Here is a 20,673-nt window from a genome sequence, read left to right on the forward strand (position 1 = left end):
CCTGGGTGGCTCAGTGGGTTAAAGCCTCTGCCTTCGGCTCAGGTCATGATCCCAGGGTTCTGGGATCGAGCCCTGCATGGGGCTCTCTGCTCCGTGGGGAGCCTGCTTCCTCCTCTCTCTGCCTCCCTCTCTACCTACTTGTGATCTCTGTCTGTCAAATAAATAAATAAATAAAATCTTCAAAAAAAAAAAGAAAGAAAGAAAAAACCGCCAAAATGAGGTTATGCTGTGCCAACAGCTCTTAGTTTCTAAGACTCTCCTACAGATCAGTACAATTCCCTTAAATGAATCATTCCTGTCACCTAAAGAAAATCTGTCCCAGGGGCGCCTGGGTGGCTCAGTGGGTTAAAGCCTCTGCCTTTCGCTCAGGTCATGATCCCAGGGTCCTGGGATCGAGCCCCGCATCGGGCTCTCTGCTTGGCAGGGAGCCTGCTTCCTCTTCTCTCTGTCTCTGCCTGCCTCTCTCCCTACTTGTGATTTCTATCTGTCAAATAAATAAATAAAATCTTTAAAAAAAAAAAAAAAAAAGAAAATCTGTCCCATATTCAGATTCACAGCGCAGAATGTGGAATCTAATAGAAGCAGTCTGCGTAACAATCTAGGAGCAATCGTTCTCCAACTTGGCCGTGTTCTAGAACTACATGGAAAGCTTTTAAAAAACCCATTGCTCGGGACGCCTGGGTGGCTCAGTGGGTTAAAGCCTCTGCCTTCGGCTCAGGTCATGATCTCAGGGTTCTGGGATCGAGCCCCACATCGGGCTCTCTGCTCCGCGGGGAGCCTGCTTCCTCCTCTCTCTCTGCCTGCCTCCCTGCCTACTTGTGATTTCTGTCTGTCAAATAAATAAATAAAATCTTAAAAAAAAAAAAAAAAAAAAAAAAAAAACCCATTGCTCAAGCTGTACTCCAATAAGCAACAAAGTCTGAAAAGCACGGATACAGAAAACTTGAGGGAAAAACCGGCTGCTTTCCAACTAACCAGTGGATGAGAAAGATGTGCTGTCACCCCTTCCCAACACGAGCAGTGAGCCTCCTGGGCATCACCTTCACTAAGGACTACTATGAACCCACTTTGGTCTTAAAGAGAAGGGGTCTTGCAGGCTACCTGCCAATCTTACGGAAGAAGGCACAAACCTGAACACACTGAGGGGAAACCATCACCTCAAACGGAAGGCCAGAAAGGAAATAAAGTCATTAAAAAAAATAAAGCTTTAAAATCTTATCCCAAAATGTGTTAAAGAGTCAACTTCCCACTCCTAAGTATCTAAAAAGAGGCGGAGGGAAAAGAACAACCCCCAGGCTGGCTTGTGAAGGGTTTTTTTTTGTTGTTTAATACATCTGAAAAGAATGCATATACAAAGAACTGAGACATGAGAAAGCATTGGTTCAACACTAATGAATCTACAAGAATTAGGATTTGGGGAAGGTAGAGAAGATTACCTAAACATTTTTTAAAAATTGGAAACTGCAACGAAGGTAAATGAATAAAATCCCTATTAACACTTATGAAGAGTCTTCATAAGACTCCATGATTTTTGTATTAAACTAGAGAGCCTTAACGAGCTACTCCAGGGTTCCTCATATGTAAAACAGAAATAAGGGGATTCCCCTGACTGGTCCCCATGTTGTTAAATGTTCTCCCCACCCCCACCCACACCCCCAGCTTCTTCATGAAGCAGGTCTCCATCCTCCCAACTTGAAAGAGGATGTGCATCATTCCACAGACATCTGTCTCCTAGCGCCACCCCTCAAATTTCCTCCATTTACCAGGTCTTCAGCTGTGTTCTAGGAACACTACATCATACACTATTAGGCTGGACATTTCTATGCTAAGCATATAAGACAATGACTGACAGGGGGGAAAAAAAAGTTTTTTAATTACGTACTCAATCCATTTGGTGTATTTCAAAAGGTGCAATACTTTTCTTCATTTATCAGTGAAAGAAGTTAGAAATTAACTTCAAAAAAAAAAATCAGCAAATGGCAAACAAATTTCCTTGAAAGTCACAGTCACATATATAGTGCATCCTAGAAAAGAGGAGGGGCAAGACAGGTTCCACCCACTTTCATGAGTTTCATCAAATACTGGACCTACTCAAGGGTGGAGAGAAAAGGCAACTTTCAAAAAGGAGTATGTTATTAAATGAGGCATTTACTATACTCCTTCCTAAGAGCACCAGGTGGGGAACAAGTTTTCTAAACTAGATCTAGGAAGTGGAATGTGGAATCAATCAGTCCTCCTCCCCTTAAGGGCTGTCCGATGGTTAATGAATTTAAAAAACATAACTAAATAAAAACAAACCCCACACACACTCCCCGCACCCCACCCCCGCAAAAACAAAAACAAAAACAAAAACAAAAAACCCTAAATGTCCCAGATCATTCTCCAGAGTGGATGGAGCCCGGGAGCAGCTTCAACAACCCATATTAGTCTGTTACAGAGTCATCACAAGCATGCCTTGCTTTTAAACAAAAAAACAAAAAAAAAATTTTTTTTTTGAAACAACAAAACAAAAACTAGTACTAATCACTTCTCTGACAATACACAATTACTCAAATTAACTAGTACTGAGAGGGGGAAGGGGACCCTACCTACGGGCCTTGTCTCACATGAGTGCATGTGGGTAGGTGCAGGGCATTTGTCATTATTGCAAAAACGAATTTTAATCTTTAATCTTTAGTTTGATTTAACATTGCTTTTAGTATGATGCTGACACCAGCTGGGCGGAAAGGGCTCTGGAGACACGTTCATAGCAGCACACACCTGCGGCTCTTCTTCGGTTCAGGAGGCTCCAGGGCAGCCAATATTGCTTCATCAAATACATTCTTTAGGCCTTTCTGAAAAGGGGTAGAAAGAAAAAAATGGGCAGTCTGATTTTCAGTACAATAAAGCTGATGATCAAATTAAAAACATTCAAGCCCCCAAGAGCCGGCAAAGAACGAAATGCTAAGAACAACTCTGAATCTCGACACAATCACCCCACTTCACCAAGTTTTGTCCAGGCAGGACACTGGACGGATCCAGCAATTCAGGAGCAGAGGAGTGGATATTCGTGAATGAGACAGTGGTCCTTTGAGAAAGCTTTTTGCAGACCAATGTATGTCACAAGAAGCGAACAAGCCATATGTGTCACTTGCTCATTCAATGAGTTGTGTAATATGCTGCTGAAACATTTTACATAAACACAAGGGCAGCAGCTCTGCATTCCAATGAAACAGCGGAGTATGGAACAGGACCAAGAGCGCCGGCAGCGGGCAGCGGCATCCTTGTTACATGGAAGGCGCAGGCAAGGATGGAGAGCACGGCTACCGCGGCTGCATCAAAGACCTTCACTCTGAACTCCCTGCATCCCACCAATCAGAGCGAGCCAGGGGGCTCAAGGAAGCAACATGTGGGCACCTGATACATAAGTAAAACTAGAACCAGTCAGTGCAACAGGAATAAAGCTTCATCAGGCATTTATACAAACAATTGTATATTTTTAATTTCAAAATTTGAAGGTAACCACAATTGTATGTTTCCCTCACAACAATAAAATCAGAAGCAGGAAAATATAAAGGTGGCAGCTTTACATCTCAACATTAACAAACCTTGAGTCAACTGTTAAAAATGGATGCTGTTCTTAAAAGATAGTGTGACAAATGATTTCATAGAGCAGTAGCAGATACATTAATACCTTTCCCACCCCAGACTGACAAATACTCCACCACAGCACAGACAGCCAAAGCAATAGCAACACAAAGTTTCACTGCACAAAAGAAAACCAAAGAAGAATCCTCCCTTCCCCGTTACACTCTACTAGCAGGTCACCCTTCTTCCATAAAGTTTGTCATGCAATTACAATTACAATTGATCATTAGAGTAAAACGATGTTCATGTTATTTTCTCCATCTAGAGCTAGGAAGTGTTAAAACTCTTGTTTTTTCCCAAGAGAACATTCTTAATGCCACACCAAGTTCCCTTTTGCAATAGTAATCCAAACCAAAAGCTCTGAGCATCAGGCAACTCAAGAAGCAGAAAGTTAAACAAGTCCAATTTGACTACTGATCACAAAAAATATTCTAAAAGATATTGCATTCTTGATTAAAAACTAATACAGAGGTTGCTCTTAGGTGGTGAGTAAAAAGACGCAGAGGCTTTCAAACAGGATGGTTTTATTCCTTTGTTTTTAAATGCTCTTTTCTACAGTAGTGGGACAGGAAGCAGCAGCAAAGAGGGGAAGGAGAGAACAGTTTAGAATATACAGCACTTCCTTTTGGGTTGAGTTTCCGGAGGCTCGAGGGCAGCTAGGATAGCCTCATCAAACACATTCTTCAGACCTCTCTACAAGACAGAGGGGAGGAGAGAGAATAGCAGCCAGGTTAGAGGATTAGAAAGACGAGCAGATATAACAGCAGTCCGGATTAAATGGGCTGAATTCACAGAAGCAACCGTACCTTCAGAAAAATAAGGGCCAGAAAGCTAGATCTTAAGCCCATTATCAGGACAGTAGATAACTGAACAGAAACTTCTTACATAAAAAAGCTTAACTGAGCAACAAAGCCATTCTTATGAAAATGCTGTACACTGACTCCTAAAATAATCGCATTTTGAAAAAACAGTATTTTAATGAAAATAATGCCAGAAGAAAAAAATGGATATGCAAACAAAACAGATGCATTGGATAAGCCTTGTAGAACTCTCCAGTATCTCCAATGAGAAGAATGGCACACACATTCTGGAACTAAATCAATTACAATTTCAGGCTTCTGTGAATTCAGTCCCTGAATAACTGAAGGACACAAATAGCAGACTAACAGGCATGCTACATGTTTCTAGATTCAATGACATATCTGGATGGGATTAATCAGGATTTAGAGCAAATCAGTTTCCCAGAACAAAATGGTTCAGACATTTAGAAAGAGTGTTAATTGTTCAACAGTACCACCTGGGAGAAGTTTAAGGAACAGACTCTAGAAACAGCATACGCTTCAGTTATTCAGTAATGTTATTAGAGCAAGTAACCACCACCCAAGTCATAGGAAAACAAAGAATGGAATCCTAGAATGAGTTTTAGCAAGCAGTCCAATGCTTTAAGATGTCTTCATGGATATCAGAGCATAAAGCATGGGGTGAAAATAAAGAATATTCTCCGATCTACAGGGATTAAGATGCGGAAACACACTTACACCTCAGGCAGAACTCCGACGTGACAGTGTGACTCAGTAGCACTGGTACCTTGGGCCCAGGTCTATAGACTCACCTAAACTCACCTAAATCTGAAGCCACAGGTTTACCACCCAAAGAGGTTTCACATGTTCTTTACGTTAGTTTGATCCCAAGTAAAAATCTCCCGTTAAGTCCCAGAACACAGCTCCAGTAACAAGCACCAGCCCCAGACTACTCCAGGTATTCCCACCCAACCCTGTACACATCCCAGAAGATGGGCACCCACACATCCCTTGAGGTAGAAAATAAATGAGAAATAACATTAAGTACCTAAGAAGAAGCAAAGAGGTTAAAAAGTTTTCTTCTAGGACTTTTACAAAGTAGAAACGCTGAACAAAAGCAAAGTTCCTAGAAATTCTTTCTACACATCTCAGAGCAAATTCTGGTAGTCAAATACAAAATGAAAAGGGGACAATGGATAGGGAAATGCATTTTATAAGGGAAAAAAAGAGGATGACCATGAGAAACTAGGGCACCCCTTCATAAAAAGCAAATCCTTTCTTGCTTACTGACAAAGATAACTAATGCCCTATATAACAAAACTAATCTTTGCTTTACCCATACTATCTGATTATAAAAAGAGTTCAGTTTTAGAGGAACCAAAAATGGAATCTGGAGTCCTAAAAGTTCTATCTCCCAAACACAACGAGACACCCCATTTTCTATCTTCTCTTTTGACTTCTCCAAACATCAAAATCTGGTAAGAAAAATATAGTTGCTAAGGCCTTTTCAAATTTCTACTATCTGCCAAGTGACTTATTGTATAAATGCATTTACCTTGTAAAAAATCTTAAATGGAAACATCCAATTCTTTAAACTTTACCAGTGACCTAGAATTGGGTCCATATGATCTATTTGCCTCCATTTCCAAAAGCAACCCATACTTGGAGGAGAAGGGTAGAGAAGAATGCCTAACAGAGTTAATTATAATCTGACATACATGTTTCACATATATCCTTCACACACACACACACACACACACACACACACACACACACCCTTCTCACTCTTCTGATGGTATCAAAACACAGAACCATCAGGCTTTTTTTTTTTAAATCTCGGTCAGTGATGTGGATAAGAGGATATAAAACCTTCTGAACTTTAAAATACCTGCTTTTACAACAGGACTGAACTGCCAAGGAAAACTGGGTCTGGGAGTACGATTTTAGACCTGAAGTCATCCTGCGGAATACCCAGTTAAGCAGAAAAATTTTATCTTTAAATATCCAACTTGGCAATGAATTAGAGATTATTAAATTAAGTCTAGGCCATACATACTAAACACCTAGTACATGCATACTAGGTTAATTATATATGCCATTTGCCTTAGTATACATATAAACAAGAATACAATAGTATTTTTTAAAACAACAATAAAGAGCAATTACCTAAACAAGTAAGCATGATAAATGTAAGCAGATTTAATATAATTATTGGAAACCTCTTTAGCCCTGCCCTATTTTTTTTTATTTTATTATTTATTTGATAGACAGAGATCACAAGTAGGCAGAGAGGCAGGCAGAGAGATAGGAAGGGAAGCAGGCTCCCTGCCAAGCAGAGAGCCCAATGCGGGGCTCGATCCCAGGACCCTGGGATCATGACCTGAGCCGGAGGCAGAGGCTTTAATCCACTGAGCCACCCAGGCGCCCTAGCCCTGCCCTATTTTAACTAGACATGCTTGCTCAATGTTCAAACCTCAGAGCTCCAGTACCAACCAATAGAATAAAGTAGTTCTGCACTATTCCCATAATTTTTTCCTTTGCCCCCAGAACAGTACTCAAAGGGAGAATCGATCAGTAATACCATGAAGGTAGAAAAGATGAAACCACACAGGTCAGTTACAGCTCCCACTCGAAGTATTCTAACTCTGCTCCCTAACCTCAGAATCCTCAGAGCCCAATTAAATTATTCAGAAAGGGACAGAAGGACAGAGAGGACCACATGAGGAAGTAATGTCTCTAAAAACACAAGCACTGATGCCCTCTTAGAAAGCATGCTTGAGAAATAGCCAACGGAGCTCTCTCTGACATGAGGGTCTCAATTATTAGGACTAATTCCCGATTTCAGTTGAATTATCCCAGAAACTATAGCATCAGTGATCAGAATTGACAGGAAAAGATCAGATACATTTAGATAAAAATTTAAGTGTCAGGGGTTGGGGGGGGGGGTGTGTGGAATCACTCACCTACTCTCTTGCAAATCAGTGCTAATCTGGAACCCACCCATAAAAAAATTTGAACACAATCCCTGACCACTACAAATGAGTCAGTACAATATGGGAGTTCACCAACACCAGAGTTTTACTCAGAGCTTAGTAATTTTCTCCACAAACACAGAACCTCTACCAAAAGAATACATACTATAAAGCTGGTCCTAGTCTTCCCCGCAGCTTTCTTGAGCACTGCAGGCCACTGTTAAAAATAGCCCCCAAACCCTAATACTCTTAAGAAACTACCCAACTGTAAGTAAACAAGGGGCTACTCTGTCCTCACCTGTGTGAGTGCAGAACACTCCACATACTTGACCGCCTTCAGGTCACGGGCCAGCTTTTCAGCAGTCTCTGGAGTGATAGGCTTCTGTTTGTTCTTGGCAAGTTTCTCAATCGTAGAGGGGTCATCTCGGAGATCAATTTGGGTCCCAACGAGCAAGAAAGGAGTCTTTGGACAATGATGAGTTATCTCAGGCACCCACTAGAGAAAAGTATTTTTAAAAATACACCTGCATTAATCCACAAGCCTCTAAAGCTTTACACAACAACTCAACAGAAGTTCTGTAACCACCTTTTTCAGTGCAAGAGTATCTGACCAACTCACCTTTTCCTTCACATTTTCAAATGAGGATGGAGAGACAACTGAAAAACAGACTAGAAATACATCTGTTTGTGGATAACTCAGCGGTCGTAATCTGTCATAATCCTCTTGCCCTGGAGGGAAAAAATTGGAGAAGTCAGCAACTGAATCTTGGCATCCTCACAGTATCAAAATCACAAGTCAGTCAACCGATTAAGCATGCAGCTAACAGCACGCTGACCATTACTGAGAAAGCAACTTACTAATCTAATAAAATGTATGGCTTTTGTAATCGAATACCTGATGAATGTTCTTACTCAGCTAATTCAGTATTTCAATCCCTGAAAACAGCAATAAATCCATTGTACATTAGTTGTTTACTCTATTACCAGTTTGTAGTTTCCAATCGTTGTGTCCATCAGCAACCCAATGATAACATAATAAAAACAGTAAGCTGTTGCTACAGAAATGGTTAAAATCAGTCCTACTCAGATCTGGTTAAGAAATAATTACAGTGAGGGGCGCCTGTGTGGCTCAGTGGGTTAAAGCCTCTGCCTTCGGCTCAGGACATGGTCTCAGGGTCCTAGAATCAAGCTCCGCATCGGGGCTCTCTGCTCGGTGGGGAGCCTGCTTCCTCCTCTCTCTCTCTCTCTGCCTGCTTCTCTGCCTACTTGTGATCTATCTGTCAAGTAAATAAATAAATTTAAAAAAATAATCATCATCATCACAGCGAAACCATCTAAGGAAACAAAAATCTCAGTGAAACTCCACTGACGCAATCCACTGCCCATCATGATTACCAAAGCATATTCACAGGCTTGGTTACTGTGTGCATTAACACCAGTATATGAAAATTAAACTACCTATAAAAAAATAACTTGGCAAGAATCAATGGATGCCACATCTGTGTGGAGATTATCCTAGGGAAAATAAGAATATCTGTATGGTCTTAAAGACTGTCGATAAACCTGCAAGGGGAAGAATGGCACTATACCGCCAGGAAACTGGACATGACCTTGACTGAGTCATTAAAATTATCATCACCAGTTGAGTGGCAGATGAATATCGTGTGCCCCTAGATTTATATCCTGAGAAAGACACATCCCCAATTTACTATTTCATACATAATCTGAACCTAATCTGAGGAAACACAGACCAAATCCAAAGCGTGGAACGTTTTATAAGGGGAGGAGAGGGAGAAGACATGCCTGTATTCTACAAAAATAATGTCATGACCAAAAAAAGGCTGAAGAACTGATCCAAATTAAGAGACTAAAAAGACATGACAACTAAATGCTATACATGATCCTGTACTGAAAGCAGAAAACACTGGGCTTGGCTCAGCTGACAAAGCTAGAACAGAGACAGAGATGTTAGATTCAAGTTCTGTATCAATGTTAAATTTCCATAAGTTGTTTACTATTACACAAGAATGTCTCCATTCTTAAATAAATGGCTATGCAGTCAACTCATTCTCAAACAGCTCAGAGAAAAACAATGCATGTGCATATTACATTGAAAGAGAATAATAAAGCAAATAGGGCAAAATGCAAATTGGTAAATCTGGTTAAACGGTGTATGAAGGCTCCTGGTACAATTCTCCCAACTGTTCTGTAGACCTGAAAATTATTTCCAGATATAAAGTTTTTAAAAAGATCTATACACATTTCTAAAACCATGAGGGGAGGGGAGGAGTTGCCAGGACAGGGTTTAACACTTCAATTTAGAAAATGAACTACAGCAATCCTATGTTTTAAAATAATAGTTAAGTACTTAGTACTACTGAACTGTACACTTAAAAACAGTTAAAATGGGGCACCCAGGTGGCTCAGTGGATTAAAGTCTCTGCCTTTGGCTCAGGTCATGATCCTAGGGTCCTGGGATCAAGCCCCACATCAGGCTCTCTGCTCAGCGGGGAGCCTGTTTCCCTTCCTACTTGTGATCTCTGTCTGTCAAATAAATAAATAAAACCTTTCAAAAAAAAAAAAAAAGTTAAAATCACAAATTCTACATTTTATCTATTTTATCACAACAAAAAACTTTTAAAGGGGAGGAAAAAGGAGAGTTAAATATTTTGAATGTCAGTGAATTTTTTTTCCAGCATTGAGAGAAGATACAAGAATTGAGGGCAGCTATCAAAACATGATAATTAAAGATATCACTGTTATTGCCACTTGAATGAGCAATACATTGTGAACAGACAATAAAGGTATCTACCTTCAGGACAGTACAGAGATTAAAATGCAGACTAAACAAAAAGGGAAAAGGAAGGAGGTTACAAAAAATAAAATAAAAATAAAAATCGTCATCACCACCTCTAGTACTGATTGCATACTTACTCTAACAATATGATAGGGTCAAAGGCTTTAAAGGTATGCTCTTAGAAGTGTAACTTTCACTTCTTAAAATTACCATGTAGAATATATTATTACAGACATGGAAGAGATTTAAGAAAAGAATGGGCTTAAAGAAAACAAAATCAGCCAAACTCCCTAATTCTCTCAATCTGAACAGCGTGAGCTTTAACACTGGCTGGAGATTTGACATATTGCCTATCAAAGCTCCAATAAAACAAAACAAAAAATAAATTTAAAAAATAAGAAGAACACCTGGGTGGCTCAGTCTGTTAAGCGGCTGCCTTCGGCTCAAGTCATTATCTCAGAGTCCTGGGATCCAGCCCTGCATTGGGCTCCCTGCTCAGCGGGGAGTCTGCTTCTCCCTCTGCCCCCACCCCCCACCCCTGCTCATGTGTTTTCTCTCTCTCTCTCTCTCAAATAAATAAAAATAAAATCTTTTTAAAAAATAAGTGAATATGGTGTCTGGGTGGCTCAGTCAGTTACGCGGCTGCCTTTAGCTGAAGGTCATGATCTCAGAGTCCTGGAATCGAGCCCCTCATCAGGCTCCCTGCTCAGCAGAAAGCCTGCTTCTCCCTGTCCCTTCTGACTGCAGCTCTGCCTACTTGAGTGCTCTCTCTCTCTAATAAGGAAACAAAATCTTAAGAAAAAGTAAATTAAAAAAATTAAAAAGAAGACAGAACTAACCAAGCCTTATTTTTACAAAAAAAGTACATTCACAGACCTTTTCTTAGCTTTATACTCTATTCAAATGGAATGAAAATATTTCAAAAAAATTAAGCCTCACAGACTAGAAAACGCTTCATTTTTAGTCATTCGGTCACTGCAATCAATCCATGTTAGTGCACATCAAAAACAGATCCAAGTCTATATTCCTGAGCACCAATAAGAGCATCCAAATGAGTGTCCAATGTGTTACATGCAATGAACCTTCTACTCAGATGAAGACAGAAAACAAATAGCCATTCTTTTTTGAATACCAAGTCCAAAGCAGTATTGGTCCAGTCGTGCATTTGTGAAAACAAACCCTCAAAGCTATAAATATCTTTCTTTTCTTTTCCCAAGGAGAAAAAAAATCAGAAATGAAATTGTTCAATAAATAGGAAGCAGGCTACCTTACCTCTACTTCTGCTTCAAGTGCTACATTTAAGGAAAAAGAATGAATGCAGTCCTTTAAGATGAGCAAGATTCTTCATTATCCAAGCATAACTTATCCAGCTAAAATGTATCCTCTAAGAATGTCACAAACAGCTATTATTCACTTGACAGCGTTAATGTCATCACTGAGCATCCTTTACAGTAAACAACATAATCAAGAAAATTTCACTCTACGTGCAAGTCAGGTTTTGACCACAAGTCTTAAATTACACCTACTCTAACAGCACATAAGCTCACTGCTCAACTTCCAACATTTGCCAAAAAGCAGGGATACATCTCATGGGTTGCTGACCTTTCCCTTATTTAGAATCTCGTATTTAAAACTGAAATTCAAGAGGAACTAAGTCAGTTTGAACTGAGGACTCCAGCCCATATAAAGTCTGAAAGAATCTCATGGCATGAAAAATAAGAATTTACTGCCAAAAGCCACATTTTTAGAGAATTCCAATAGAATTAAGCATTTCACAGTATTTACCACTACAGACTCAAACCTAATCGTTTTTTTCTACAACCAATCATTCAAAATTTAACGGCACCTAGTGATCCTGCTTCCTATGTGACATGCATGTTTCTTTCTGTTTCAGAAAGAAATTTTGCTGTAAGGGATATTATAGGCACTGACTATAGATTAAAATTTAAAATATTATATATAATGTTGTATTTCCTGAATTTGAGAGGTATACTGTAAGAGAATATCCTTGCTCTTAAGAGATACATACACTGAAGCATTAAAAAGCAAAGGACATGATGTATGCAACTTACTTTCAAATGGTTAAGAAATTAAACACGCACACAGAGCAAGAGAAAGTCTATCATAGGAACCGGTAAATCTGGTAAGGAGTTCTTTGTACTAGCACTTTTCTTCTAAATCTGAAATTGAATCAGGATAGAAACTGACAGAAAAAGGGGCACTCGGAGAGCTCAGCTGGTTAAGGGTCTGACTGCTGATCTCAGCTCAGGTCCTGATCTCAGGATGGTGAGTTGAAACCCCACATAGGTTCTATGCAAGGTGTGAAGTCCACTTTAAGAAAAAAACAAAAAACAAAAAATGTGTGTCAAAATGTAAAAATGTCTGACCCAGAAAAGGTCTTAATATAAAATACTGTGAACAGATCCCAAACATTAACAAAAGAAACCAAACTGTGGTGTGATCTGCCATACAAAAGACTACCGTGTCACTATAAGGACTATGACATAAAAGTACAACCTTGAGAGATGTCACCATGTTGTTTTAAGCGAGAAGGGAAGGTGGGGACGGGGGGCTAATAATATCCCCTTTCCCTAAGAATAAATACAACAAGCATATAGGAAGAGCTCTGTTTAGGACATACACTAAGACATCTCTGAATACAGATGCTTTTTCATTATTTTATTTATCTACATTTTTACTCTTTTTTCCCTATAAGTAAAACCTGCATCTTTGTAATAAACGAGTAATATTTACAAGTCTGATGCAGGGGGTGCCTGGGTGGCTCAGTGGGTTAAAGCCTCTGCCTTCGGCTCAGGTCATGATCCCAGGGTCCTGGGATCGAGCCCCGCATCCGGCTCTCTCAACAGAGAGCCTGCTTCCTCCTCTCTCTCTGTCTGCCTCTCTGCCTACTTGTGATCTCTGTCTGTCAAATAAATAAATAAAATATTTAAAAATAAATAAATATCTGACGCAGAAAGGCACTAACAGTGGGGCAATGAATATACAACAATACAACAATTATAGAACAACTTAACAAGATAAACACATTCAGTAAAAAAAAAAAACAAAACGCTAAATACAGAAGGAAATACACAATAGTACAACATGTGAAGGGGAAAAAAGAAGAAAATAACTGTGGGGGGAATCTCATGAACAAAAATTTACTGTTGTGACCACAGAGACAGAAATAAAAGCTGTGAGACAGAGACAGAGGCCTATGATCCCTTTCTTTCTTTCTTTTTTTTAAGTAGGCTCTAGGGACATCTGGGTGGCTCAGTCAGTTAAGTGTCTGCCTCTGGCTCAGGTCATGATCCCAGGGTGCTGGGACTGAGTCCTGCATCAGGCCCCCTGCTTGTTGGGAAACCTGCTTCTCCCTCTGCCAGCTGCTCCCCTGGTTGCTCAGTCTCAGTCTTTCTCTCACTCTAATAAATAAATAAATAAAATCTTTTTAAAAAATTTTTTAAAAATAGGGGGCACCTGGATGGCTCAGTTGGTTAAGTGTCTGCCTTCAGCTCAAGTCACAATCTCCAGGTCCTGGGATCAAGTCCCATGCCGAGCTCCCTGCCTAACAGGGAGTCTGCTTCTCTCTCTCTCTCTCTCTCTCTGCCCCTCCTCCCTGCTCATTCTCTCTCTCTCTCTCTCAAAAAAAAATAAAAATAATTAAAAATGAATGAATAGATGAATGAATAAATAAAACAAAAATTAAAAAATAAGGCTTATTTTATTTTTATTATTTTTTAATTTATTTTTATATAAATAATATATTATTTATATATTAATATATTATTATATATTATATAAATATAATAATGTATTATTTATATATTAAATATAATTTTATATGTGATATAATATATTAAATATATTATATCATATATAATATATTAAATATATTATAACATATATAATATATTAAATATATTATATCATATATAATATATTAATTATATATTGTATTTAATATAATATATAATATTAATATATATTATTTATATATATTAATATATATTGATTATATTATATATTATATAAATATGTTATATTTATATAAATATAATAATATATTATATAAATATATTTATATTTATATGATTTATATAATTTATATTTATATAAATATAATAATATATAATAATATATTATATTTAATAATTGATATTTAATAATTGATATTTAATAAATTAATTGTTGCTATTAATGCTGATATTTATTATTAATATTTTAATAATAGTTGCTAGGTAATAATTAATAAAAATATATAAATATTGATTATATATGTTTAATATTAATAATAAAATTTATATTATATAAATAATATATTAATATATTATTTATATATTATTTTTATTATTTATTAAGCCCCAATCTGGGGCTTAAACTACCTTGAGGCTTAAATGACCCTGAGATCAAGAGTCACATGCTCCACTGAGTGACCCAGCCAGGTGTTTCCACCTCTCTCTGATCTTAAATGGTATTAAATGTATCTGTAAGAGTTGCAGCCAGAACCTCCTAAACCCTTTAAACATAAGCAATTACTTGGTTTAGAGACTTTGTATGAGAAGTATAGTCCTCCCTTGTCAGTTTTTGTTTCACACTTCAAAAAAAGAGAGAGAGAGAGAGAGAGAATTATAGCCAGAGGTGAGATAGGAATGCTATAAAAAGAATTCAGAACCAAATTACAAAAAGTCAGCAGATTAAACGCAAATAGTCCAAGGCCATCTCAATGGGGATGAAAGCTTTAGCAGGAAAGAGTTAATAGCATGACTTTAACCAGGGACAGGGACTCTGAAATTAAGGCCTCTGCAGAAGATACAAGTCTCCACTTAAGTGTATCAAAGACAGAGAGTCACTATGGATGCCTACTGCCCCAATTCTCCAATGCTTGTCCCAAAAACAAACAAACAAAAAAAAAAAAACAAAAAAAAACTCTGGCTTATAATGACCTCAACAGTGTAGATGGAAACCCCCCAACTTGCCCGGGCTAGTAAAATCTTTTCCTTAATGTTTTTTAACCCCCAGAAAGATTCAGAATCTAATAGATGAAATAAATCAAATACTATTAGTGTTAATTTTCCATTACATTTAGGAATAATCATTATTTAGCACCCCGTGCCTATAATATTTATAATAATCTGCCATATTAAAGAACATGATAGATTTGTTCTCTGATTCCAATTTAAAATGTGTAACTGAGTAACTGATCTTAACCTTGGGACTTTTTTGTTGAAAAATGTTAAGAATTTTATAAAGGTTATAAATAATACTGTTTGTGATAAATTAAAACATAAACAGAGGAAATCTAAGTTATCAGGCTAACTGAGGCTTTGTATATAAAAGCCTGGGATTGCTTCACTTGTCAGGTCAAGCAAATTGAATTGATTAAAACAGAAAACTGAATATATTAAATTTATAAATGCAGATTAAAGTACCAGAAGATATGTAACACAGTTGTAAATGAGGCTGACTGGGATTAAAGTCTTGTCAACATAAGTTAAATAAACCAGTATTAATCAAAGAACCATTGGCCACCTTGAGAATGATTTATACTTAAAAGTGACTATTTTAATTAAAAAAAAATGTATTAAGTTACACAACTAAATGTAAAGGCTTACCCACTTCCAAAACTAAATATTGAAGAGAAATAAAATATGTCCATACAAAGATCTGTATACAAATGTACACAGCACTATTCACACACTTAAAACTGGAACCCAAACATCCATCAACTTGTAGAGAGATAACCAAATTATGCTATATTCACAGTATGGACTACTACTCAGCAATTAGAAAAAACTACTGATACATACAAATCAATCTCAAAACCATGATGCTTAGTAAAAGAAACCAAGCACAAAAGACTACTAGGTTCCATTTATATGAAATTCTAAAAAAAAAACAAAACCACAATGACAGAAAGCAAAGCTGTGGCTGCCTGGGAAAGAACACAAGAAAATTTTTTAGGTGAGAGACCTTGATTATAGTGGAGGTTACATGACTATATAGTCAGTAAAAATCAAATTGACACATAAAATGACTGAATTCTATTGTATTATACTTCACTTAAGCTAAAAAAAAATACTGATTAAACACTGATTTGAAATTTTAAAATAAAATATAAAATTAATTTTCAACCCCAAGAGGCTATAAATTATCTTTTTTCTACATACAGATTGCCTCCAAGGGCACACACAAACACAGAAAAATCCCTCACCTATAATGAAGTACAGGTCATTACTTTTTCTATTTTCCAAGTTTCCTCCCGTACACCATTACCCTTGTAAATTTTAATTCATGAACATTTTAGGGCCTAAACCAACATTAGAAAGCCACTGATCTCTAAAATGAAATCTGTCCCACTGTCTCTCCATTTCACCTCCCAACTAAATCTAGACAGTCCCTAAAGGTGAGCAGTACACCATACTCCGTCAGAGCAGTATGTCAGCTGGCAGAGAGAGAGAGGAGCATGCATAAGATATGAAGCACTTAGAATTCCTAAATACGAAAAGATTACCTTTCTGAAATTTTCCTTTGGCTAATTAAGCAGATAATAACAGAGACTACAGAGAGAGAAGTCAGAAATTAAGATGTGCAGCCACTGTTAAAACAACGAGGAAATAACACGGAGAAACTGGGTATACTTAAGGAAGAAAGCAATTTATTCCTTTAATTTCAAAAACTGACCACAAAGGTCAATAATATGAGCTCGGTACTGGTTCACGTTCAAAGCAGTTTCAGATGTAGTTAAAAATAACGAACTATCTAAGAAGCTATCCGCACATGTATTATACAGACACAAATCCTAAATAAGCCTTCAAATTTCAGAGAGTGACAATACAGCTTGCCTAAAGTACTCTGCTCTCACCCTACTTTATTTCCTTCCACACCATGCACCCAAGGAACTCCAAACTCCTATTGCGATTCCAGCTCTGGGACTGCCTCTTGAGTCAAGTATCAGCCATCACAATATCCAATCCTACTAAAGTAGTAACAAAAGGCAAGTGGTTTACTAATATGCTAGTTTCCCAAAATGTCCACAAAAAAAGACAGACAACCAGCAACTGTTGATACTTATAGACTAAAACATAAAAGATATCAAGTTTTCACCTGCAGTATCAAAAAGTCCAAGAGTATATGGCTCTCCACCAATCATAACTGTGACTGCATAGTTGTCAAAAACCTAAAAACACAAAAATACAACATCATTAGTATGCAAGGGGATGGTCAAAATGGGACAGAACAACTCTTAAGTAAAGGCATTATTTCCTTCCTAAGACTTAAACCATTCTCCGTCCAATTGGTTCTTATATAACCAACCTTGCCAACTAAACCCTTGCATGAACTAAATGATTCTTGCGAAAAAGTGACAGGGAATGTATTCTGGGAGGTCTGCTCTACCCCAGCAGCCTGGATTAAAAGCCACAGAAAAGCTAGAGGTGTCACAGAAGCAGAGTCCCCGAACTACACAAAACAATCCTCTTCAAGTTTAAAACTTGGAGACAGTAAGCTTACAGTTTACCTTAGTGCTCAATCTGATTTCTAAGAAATTAATTCTTTATAGACCATTTCATTTTAATCTAGAAATTACATAGTCTAGATCCATGATAATCTTCTTCCTTTCAGGGTTCAAGACAAGAAGCGCCTTGTTACAAACAAGCCCATCAGGAGAAATAAAGGTTCCCTCAAGTCAAGGAAAGTGTCCAAGAAAAGGCCGGCAGATTATGTGTTGAGATTTCATGAATAAAACTTATGTTACTGAATACAAACCACATGACTGAAGAGATCTTCTGTGACTAGATGCTTTTATTTTCGAATACTGTAAAACCCATGACAAACTCAGTATGTACTAATATTGGTTGTGCTAAATTATTCGTGAAAATGGGAGGTAATGGTGCTAAATGAAAAAAGACCCAACGATAATTCATGGATTCTTCTGAACTGACAAATGAAAAGCAATCTTTCCAACTAGAAGGACGTTATATTTTTAGATCAGCCCTGCTTCATCTAACTCTAACTTTCTGGTTCAAGCTTTAATGGACTGTTTATAAACAAGAGTGAAAGCAAGGGCACCGGGTAGGTGGTAGTTAAAGGAAAGTCAGTTCTTGATAACAAGAACAAGAAAGAGGCACCTGAGTGGCTCAGTCAGTTAAGTGTCTGCCTTTAGCTCAGGTCATGATCCCTGGGTCCTGGGATGGAACCCTGCAGCCTGCTCCCTGCTCAGCAGGGAGTCTGCTTCTCCCTCTCCCCCTCTGCCCCCGCTCATGCTCTCTCTCTTGCTCTATCTCAAATAAATATTTTTTTTAAAAAAACAAGGAAAATTATAATGAATGTGGTTAAGCTCTCAGCCACATAGATTATTTTTTTTTAAGTCCTACCTAACCCGTCTTTCAGATACCCAAATACAAACACATGTATGAAACACCTGCTAGACCCCTTAAACAGAACACCTCATGACTGAAATCATAACACAGACTCAGAAATCATGTTTACAAGAAAATAATTTTAATGGAGACTGAAACGTCAAAATTCCAATAGCTGTCCTCACTCTGAAACAAGATTCCTGTATCTCTGAAAATCCCCTACAAGTCCCTCTTAATCTCAGAACTTTCCACTTACCATGTCCCAGTCACAAATGGGTCAATCCCAAAATATGATCTTATATTTAATTATACCTCAAATTCTACCCCTCCAAGAAACCTAACCTTCCTGCTTCCTACAGCCTTGGCCTACCTTACTTTATCTGCTTCGGGATATTATAAACTGTCAATTCTAATTAAACAAAATCACCAAGCCCTTAACTTATATTCATTCTCTTAACAATGTTCATGTCTCTTAAGTTTAACCTGAAGTATTCAGACATTTTCTTCCTTTTTACATCCAAACAATACTAATTTCATATTAATCATATATAGGTTCTTCAAAACCCCTAAAATAACTCACTTAACAAAGGTGGTTACTGAAAGCCAGGCCAACCATAGCTCAGCGTGCATACTGAAGGAACGCCTGTGTTTAACATAATTATACCACTGGATTGGGTCACCCAACCTGGGACAAATAGTGGATCGTTCCAAACACATTCCTTCACAAGTCAGTGTTACTCCAAAGAACTCTTCTCTTTCACTTCATTGTCTTTGTTATTCCCATTTCCCCCCTACTCTTCTAAGGAGCTAATAAAAAGCATTTGTTGGGGGGGGGGTACCTGGGTGGCTCAGTGGGTTAAGCCTCTGCCTTCGGCTCAGGTCATGATCTCAGGGTCCTGGGATCGAGTCCCGAATCAGGCTCTCTGCTCAGCGGGGAGCCTGCTTCCCCCACCTCTCTCTCTGCCTGCCTCTCCGCCTACTTGTGATCTCTGTGTGTCGAATAAATAAATAAAATCTTAAAAAAGAAAAAAAAAAAGAAAAGCATTTGTGGGAGAGAACGCCCAAAGGCTTCTGCTAGTGTTCTCCTAATAAAAACAGGTCTCTGCCCATTAACAGCAATCTGGAGCTCCATTTGCTGCTAAGACAACAGCTCCATGAGATCCTCTTCTACCCCCTACAGAGAATAAATGGAGACACATACTACTTTCTCTGAAGTTACAAGACCCCAAAAAGCATCCTAGACCTCCAAACACTGATTCCTTACTGGCCAAGTTATCCACTCCCCCCGCCACACCCTCAAAAAAGTCATCTCATCCTAAGACACTGAGCATACTTCTCCAAACTGAGACCACCACTCTTTACAATCTTGTCTATTGGAGTTTGGTCTCCCAGCACTTCTTGCAAACCCTTGTATCACCCCTCTGACTCTTCACTGATTTTTCAACTGTTAATTTTAAAGTGAATATAATTTACCCGTGATGGATCTTTAAGAACAGGACACAAAGGCAGACAACAGAAAAATTTCAGTACACACAGAGTTTTCAAAAGATCCAAATAGAAAACATTTCACTAACAAACGGAAGCCTATATACTTACAGTCGGTACATACTCAGATGGAAATTTGTTTGTTGTGTAGGATATCAGGAGACATGTTTTACCAACGGCACCATCGCCCACAACAACACACTTAATTGTCTGCATTGCTGAAACAGTTTTGTATCCACTTAAAATACTTCAAAATTCAGTGATGACCTACAAAAAGATGAAGGACATTTGTTTCATTTGTAGTGATATATTTATTTTTATTTCTTCTACTAGCAAAAGATTCATTCAGAGCAAGAATAGAACTAGCACCCCAACTACCGTGGCTGAAAGAACCTTAAAAGAAAAATTGTGACTAGTTTAAAGTCATAATAACAAATGAGAGTCAATTCTCTTAAGTTTCTGATCCTGTTGTTTTCAACGTGTATAAAAGTCCAAAGTAGTGTAAGGGGCAGCATATTTATTTCTATAATGAAAGAGAAGGGAGCACCTGTGTAATTCAGTTAAGTGTCCAACTCTTGATTTTGGCTCAGGTCATGATCTCAAGAAGTTATGAGATCAAGCCCTGTGCTCTGCGC

The 20,673-nt window shown here is 38.0% G+C and overlaps 1 protein-coding gene across 2 annotated transcripts in view; it reads right to left on the bottom strand.

Annotated features, from left to right (window-relative positions):
- Positions 1 to 1,297: 1,297 nt before the first annotated feature.
- Positions 1,298 to 20,673, bottom strand: part of CDC42 (cell division cycle 42) — a 49,076-nt gene continuing 29,700 nt past the window's right edge. Inside the window, exons 2-6 of one of the 2 annotated variants that reach the window (XM_046006950.1) lie at positions 20,150 to 20,305; positions 17,301 to 17,373; positions 8,019 to 8,128; positions 7,698 to 7,895; positions 1,298 to 2,834 (exon numbers count right to left, since the gene is read on the bottom strand). In XM_046006950.1, coding sequence (XP_045862906.1) covers positions 2,745 to 2,834; positions 7,698 to 7,895; positions 8,019 to 8,128; positions 17,301 to 17,373; positions 20,150 to 20,254 — 576 coding nt within the window. In that variant the 5' untranslated portion in view covers positions 20,255 to 20,305 and the 3' untranslated portion in view covers positions 1,298 to 2,744. Of the gene's footprint in view, positions 2,835 to 3,459; positions 4,321 to 7,697; positions 7,896 to 8,018; positions 8,129 to 17,300; positions 17,374 to 20,149; positions 20,306 to 20,673 lie in introns of those variants that run through there. The other variant, XM_046006949.1, reaches the window with a different exon arrangement.

This window comes from Meles meles, chromosome 1, assembly GCF_922984935.1.
Source record: "Meles meles chromosome 1, mMelMel3.1 paternal haplotype, whole genome shotgun sequence".
Taxonomy (NCBI): domain Eukaryota; kingdom Metazoa; phylum Chordata; class Mammalia; order Carnivora; family Mustelidae; genus Meles; species Meles meles.